Source organism: Anneissia japonica, unplaced genomic scaffold, assembly GCF_011630105.1.
Source record: "Anneissia japonica isolate Jap-2015-1 unplaced genomic scaffold, ASM1163010v1 scaffold287980_len571666_cov165, whole genome shotgun sequence".
NCBI lineage: Eukaryota > Metazoa > Echinodermata > Crinoidea > Comatulida > Comatulidae > Anneissia > Anneissia japonica.
The window spans coordinates 349,963-356,721 of record NW_022720008.1 but is presented as its reverse complement, the minus strand read 5'-3'; the positions used below and the strand labels follow the sequence as shown (position 1 = coordinate 356,721).

Below are 6,759 nucleotides of genomic sequence, written 5' to 3'. Positions count from 1 at the left end.
TGCATGCACAGTTTTAATTACTAGTCCTTTACCAGACTGTTCGCCTTTCTGTTTAAGCGGTAGCTATGCTTCGGCGAATTTTGAAGTTCAGAAAGTTTGTAATTTTTGCGAAGTGAAATAATGCGCAGCCAATTAGAGCTTAGGAAAAGAATAATCATGGTCATGAGCGAGCGTAGAAGCAAATCAATGAATGCATTATGCACGAATTGCAATATGGATACAATGTTTGTAAAAAAAATGTATCGCGAATATTTCTGTTTCATAGTGGAAAATAAATAAGCGCTGACATAATCGTGGCGAAAACTTTTTGTTTCACTTACAGGAAAACCTTAAAGACATTAGGGAGCTCTCGACTGCACGACAACGGTAGGACATATAACGCCACTGAAATTCATCTACCTCGTCGAGTAGATTCTGGACTGCAATTTGGCTAAATCTACGTATGCAGAGAGCATAGGACGCCAGGTAGACGGTCACGCATAAGTGATTCTGTTCTAGTGTCGTGTCGTCGCACAAACCGAAAGCTCCTTTTTGTTGGTCATGAAATTCATTCCTACCTGATAGAGATCTGAAGGATCTTTGGCACCCTCTGGTGGCAGCGGAGGTATCCCTGGCAACCCTCTGGTTTTACTGCAACTAAGCAGTGGTGTTTCAGCATGCTGAAATGCATTAAATCACAAAAATCATATCATAATTATTATAAATTTACTATTCAGAACAGCTAGTTAACTGTTAAGGCGAGACCTTTTTTTATTCCATTGTTTTGCGTACTTATTATTTTAAAGATTATCAAAGGAGGGCAGAATAAAAATAAAAATAAACTTTTGTTTTCTTATTTAGCAAATAGTTTTGCCAAAATCATCCAGACGGAGAAGAAAATAAAATTAAAATTTCATTGGTGAATGTAAAATAGGATGGTTAAATGCTTTAAATTTATATAATTAGGAAGAAATATATAATTTTACCTTTGGAGATTTCAAGGCAGCAAAGGGTGTATTAAACTTTTATTTTTTTTAAATTTCCAATTTTTGGTGGCTTCAGGTGCGCTTATAAAACTGCACTATTATTATTATTATTATTATTATTAATTGGCCAAAAATAAAATTTTATTCTTATTCAAAACCATCAATATTTGCAGTCGGCGGGTTTGCTAAACGAGGTAAAAAACAAAGTCTCGCCTAACTGTTAAGTATTTGGGAACGTACATCTAAATAGTACTGTATGTAGTACCTGGTACTACTTGGGTATTGGATTCAACACTGCCACTAGGCCCAAGCTCCTGCTCAGTACTTAAGGCCTAGTGGTTATGACACCAGGCTAGTTCTGGTGGTCGTGGGTTCAATTCCCACCCGCATCACTTCCAAAATTTTGTTTTGCAAGTTGGGTCAGAAACACTGGCTGCACCAGCAACAGAGGGCTTAATTCCACGTTTGACTGGCCGAGCCCTACGTCAGCCATGACTTGGATCAAAAAAGAAGGAAAATTATTATTTAAAATTATCATTAAAATCAGTGTTAATTGGTGATATTTTCTTAGGCAGTGGCTATGCCTAGGCCTATTTATTAGGCCCATCTTTAATTAAAAGTAATTCTAATTGAATGCTAATAATGCCCTAACTATTACTAATCCAATCCATAAGCCTACATTTAAAATGAGACTGGTGTAAACCGCATTTTATCACTTGAAAAGCTAGACCTAAAACAACGTCTCAGAACAGAAAAATGGCCCAGCTTTTCTCTACAGACTGTATTAAAAAGCTAGCTCCCTGTCAATATCACTGATCAGAGAGTAATTAATTCTCACCACTTAGGCCTGGCCTAACTGGTAATTAATTCTCATAAAACTATCACACACATTTCATTACAAAATTTAAAAAAAAATCCGAAAGAAGAGGACGCATAAATAAGAAGTCGGCTTACCTTTGCACGATCCAACGCCATTATTGTAGGCCTAGTATTGATAAATAAAATCCACTTGTTTCTTGCCTCGATATTTTCTTAATCAGTACAGTACCAAAACGTTCTTACTTTACAATCAGAGTCTATTATGGTATGTTCCTGTCTGTATCGCCATCGTAGCTGCTATTTGGCTTCCCGTTCACACTAGTTTAGTCCGTTTTTCTAATCACAGCTAGACCTAGACTAGGCCCAGGCCTAGCAATAACCTATTTTGATCCCCTAGTAAAGTCAAGAGTAGCTTATCGAGTGCCAACGGCAAGTGTTTTGACAAAATTCAGGCCTAAATTCCCAACAAGTTTTGATGTCGTCTGATCACCTCACATTAGACCGTCAGTCAAATACACCAGTACTTTCAAATAACAAGTAAACGATTATTGACACACTTTTTCAGATTTCATCAATTTTCAGCTAAAATTCGTCCACCTGAAAAGTAAACTTTTAAAACTTTTTGCTCAAAAGTAGCGTAACATGGCGTTTCAGGAGTGCATCAGGTTGCTAGGTCCGAAAAGCAATCAATTAGCAATTGAGGGCGCTAGACTATAAAACTTATTTTTAAAAACTCTTACTCGATAGCTTTAATATAGGGTGAAATTTCACTGTTCCCTGCTTTTTTAAATCAATACATCGATATTTTGTCCAAACTTATTCCTAAAGTCTGAAATACAGGTTTCCTTCCAATTAAAGGCCACTTTTGAGACCGGGGTTCCATGGTCTTAGTAGTTTGGTCTCTAATTAGAATGATAAAAAAGAAGACAAAAGTGGACATGCATAGAAAAGTGGCCTTTTTTTTAAATTGGAGGTGGCTTTTAATTGGAGGTGGTCTTTAATTGGAGGTGGTCTTAGAAAAGGAGGGGTCTTTAATTACAGGGAGACCTGTATTATATTACCCTAAAGTAAATAGATTGCCTTTCTAAGCTGCCTTTTAAATTCCCGTGAACTTTATGACATGACAATCAAGATCGTGCGAGTGTCATTGCTATATAAATTCTTTCCATGTGTTATTTAAGTTTAGGTCAAATTGTAATTAAAAAAAAGGCTAATACTAATTAGACACAGCGTTTGATTTTGTTTGAAACAATAAAACAACAATTAATATTAGCCTTCTTTTCATTTAATAAGTTTATCAGTTATAAAATTACCAGATGTGATTCCTTCATAGTTCTGACGAACAGCGCCCTCATTTATGACAGTAGACGGAGTAGCGTTGTATTTGCGTTGTTTATACTTTCGTTACCCGGCGTAGATCGTGAAGTATGTAAGTAAATCCTTGCGTATCATTCCAATCATTAAATTAAATTCCAGTAATACCATAAAAAATAATATAATTGTTATTTTAATTTTAATTTATTAAGGTCTGTCCATAAAATACCATGGTATTTACTCGTTTTCCAGGTATAAATTGGCCTGACGCGTAGCCTCAAACAGGCTGTGTATATGAAGCGAATATGAGGCGGAATGGCTTGGAGCCTAGGCCTAGGCTGTGATCAGAAACTTTGGGCAAAGCAGCTAGGGCCTAGGCCTTATACCTAGCTAGGCTAGGAAGGAGCCTTAATTTAACCTTACCCATACAAGGCTTAGACTTACGTGATAATTTAACACTAGGCTAGGCCTAGATATTATATTATATTTATTGAATTGCAATCCAGCAATGGCAATAGGAGGCCTAAACCAGAGCAGAAAGGAAAGCATTGGTTGAATGATTCTTCAGGCTAGGCCCTATGGCATATATACGCCTAGATCGTAGGCCTAGACTTAGTAGTACCCTCCCAGGGCTGGTAGTACTAGGGCCTTTCTCGGTTTGGCCTACTTATTAATTGTTATATTCATTAATACTTACCTCAGTTATGAATTTTTACAGGGCAGGTAGTAGAAGTCGTAGTAGGAGCAGAGGCAGGAGGGATTCTACAAAGAAGGATCGAGCTAGAGACAAGAAGCGGAGAAGTGTCAGTGCATCCTCAAGCAGTAGCAGGTAAAAACAATCAGATTATCTGCCATGGGTGATTTGCATAATTCATGCGTGCCAACTCCAAGATTCATTTTGCACCTCACTATTTACCCCCCTCATGCATCATTACCCTCCTTCAGCCTTTGTTTCATCTGTACCTATCTTTTGTTTTGTAATTATACTTAACTACAACAGGCAAAAAAATAGCTTAACAATTCAGGAGAGATTTATAAATAATAATCAAGTAATACACACCAGATGAAGATTGAGATTAATTACACAGTACCTGACTGATGTAATGCAAAACCTGGAAGTATATGATGCAGTGATATTGATAACCTATTATGATTCCAGTCACGTTGGAGTCTTGTCGCCAGTTTGTGTCTTTGAGCAGGGCACTATATTTCCCCATCTGGATACATCATATTACTTCCTTGACTCCCATTTAAAAAAATTGTTATATCTATACTCCCATTAAAAGAAATTGTTATATCTATCAGGGAATTCACAACCATAGTTTTTTTACACTTACTGATTCAGGAAAAATGAGCTCATAGAACACTTCAACTTTCTTTCAGCTCTGGCAGCAGTAGCCGATCAAGTTCATCTGGCTCTTCTGGAAGCTCTGGCAGTTCAAGGAGCTCCAATTCTAGTTCTCGGTCCAGAAGCTCATCCAGTTCATCCCGATCAAGTAGCAGTGGAAGCTCAAGCAGCTCCCGTAGTCGTAGTAAAGATGCTAGCAAAAAAAAGACTTCAAAGTAAGTGTCATAAAAGATGTTTTAGCAATTGCAAAGTGGCAATTTCTTTCCATTGTTCTATACTTACTAAAATGCAGATTTTCAATCCTGTAACTGATTGTGATTAATTGATTGACTGGCAGACTGAATATTTTCATTTACTAAAAAAAATGACTTTAGCATAGTGGGATTGGTTGGTGCAGCAGTTGCGTTTTGGTCTCTCGACCTTAAGGTCAGAGGGTTTAAACCTTCACTGTGTATTTTGCTTGGGTTCTTGGACAAGGCACTTTACCTATGTTTGTCTTTCTCCACCCAAGAGTATAAATCGGTAACGGTGGTTCACTACTGGGGCGGAAAAACACGGCATGGATTAGAACTGGCCACCCTACCACACAATACTGAGGCTTAGTACTATGGGCTAACAGCTTATTCCCCTACGTTCAATAATGAATACGGGAATACCTTTAGCATAGCCTATGCTTTCTATGGTACAATTTTTCCTTCCTCTCGGCCTGTGGACTGGTGTCATTCCATTTCAATTCTATAGGCACAAGTGCCAAGGATATGCCAATCAGCGAACTTATCACTATTTTACGTGGCATATCCATTAAACAACAGGGGACTGATTGGACCAGTACACCGGGGTAACCCCCTACTCTTCTTGAAGGATGTACTGGTTCCTAAAGTGCGCACAAGCCAAATGCGTACACTGGGCTTACAGTTTAAAATCCATATCCAAGAATACTTGTTTCACCACAGGAACCATTGACGAGTGAGCCGTTAGAACCAGCGCCGATATTATTGCTGAAGGTGCCCTCAGACTTAAAACACTCGGCCAATCAACTCACCTCATTGTTGATGTGGGGCAGCTTATGATCATTCATAAATGATACCCATTTGTATTCCTAATTCTGATTGGATGCTATTGCCCTAATCCAATCTATAATATAAAAACAGCCAATGAGGAATTTGTACTGGTGTCACAATAGTCCCTGCATTTTATTGTGGTATAGTAAGCCGTCTATTTTACGTACTCCTAGGTACCAAGGTGTATCCGTAAATTGAACAATTTGCAAACTAGATAAGGTATCAGTTTTTACTAACTAGGCTTAGCTATTCTCTGTCAGTGAACGCCGATAGGCTGACGGCACGAGGATAACGTCATCAAGACCATTCGTAAAATTGACATTCCTAAAACCAACGTTTACTGGTTTACTGTATATGTTTATATATTTTGTAAATTTCCATTTTTGTGATGGACAGATTAAATGATAATTTGTGTCAGTAAAGCTTAACCTACATCTCAATGCAATGCAGAATAATTTTCATGTGATGTAATTATTATCTGGTTTTTTGCTTAAAGGTCAAGGTCAAAGTCACCGAAGAAGCGCAAGAGAACCCCATCTCCAAAACCGACACGGATCCACATTGGACGACTCACAAGGAATGTCAATAGAGACCACCTAATTGAAATATTCTCCATGTATGGAACAGTAAAAAGTGTTGAATTTCCCCCAGATAGGCTGCATGGATCGTTTGGTAAGGGATTTGCGTATGTAGACTTTGAGAATGGTGTGGACGCCGAGAAAGCTATGAAGCATATGGACGGAGGTAAAGATGATTTCTGAATTCGTAACTTAAGCTGGTTTTATGATCATAAAGAAAAACTTACAAGCCTTTTGAGGAAACCTGGAATGAACTGAAATGTCAATCAAACTTAGCAACGCATAATTTTATGCTTGTTGTTTTGTGGTTTGTTGGACCTTAGCAACAAGATCCAAGGGAACCTGCTACTACTAATGTGTTATAAATAAGTAAATCTATTCAAATCAATCGATTTTTATTTTTTTATTTTTTATTTCAAACACAACAAGAAGATGAAAATACAATCAAGAAATATAAAAATATACAATTCAAGATGAGGTTTAAGACATTTAAAAAGGGAAGCATGTACAATAGACCTAAATATTACTTTGAGATATAACTAATTACTATTACTGCTATTATTATTATTATTATTACAGTAGAACCCCTCATTTACGAACCCCGATTTTACGAATGTAATATAAAGGTGATGACGTCATAAAAATTGAAGCGAAAGATTAAAAAAAAAAAAAAA

General features: G+C 37.2%; 2 protein-coding genes across 3 annotated transcripts in view; one reads left to right on the top strand and one right to left on the bottom strand.

The window, feature by feature from the left end:
* The window catches only part of LOC117111153 (dynein heavy chain 3, axonemal-like), a 5,243-nt gene extending 2,805 nt beyond the window's left edge, over positions 1-2,438 (bottom strand). The window contains exons 1-2 of the mRNA XM_033254022.1: positions 1,920-2,438; positions 558-659 (exon numbers count right to left, since the gene is read on the bottom strand). Of these exons, the coding sequence (XP_033109913.1) occupies positions 558-659; positions 1,920-1,940 (123 nt within the window). The 5' untranslated portion in view covers positions 1,941-2,438. The remainder of the gene's footprint in view (positions 1-557; positions 660-1,919) is intronic.
* Positions 2,439-3,128: 690 nt separating this feature from the next.
* Positions 3,129-6,759, top strand: part of LOC117111160 (RNA-binding protein with serine-rich domain 1-like) — a 6,916-nt gene continuing 3,285 nt past the window's right edge. Inside the window, exons 1-4 of one of the 2 annotated variants that reach the window (XM_033254032.1) lie at positions 3,129-3,213; positions 3,817-3,927; positions 4,482-4,661; positions 6,004-6,251. In XM_033254032.1, coding sequence (XP_033109923.1) covers positions 3,212-3,213; positions 3,817-3,927; positions 4,482-4,661; positions 6,004-6,251 — 541 coding nt within the window. In that variant the 5' untranslated portion in view covers positions 3,129-3,211. The remainder of the gene's footprint in view (positions 3,214-3,816; positions 3,928-4,481; positions 4,662-6,003; positions 6,252-6,759) is intronic. The other variant, XM_033254033.1, reaches the window with a different exon arrangement.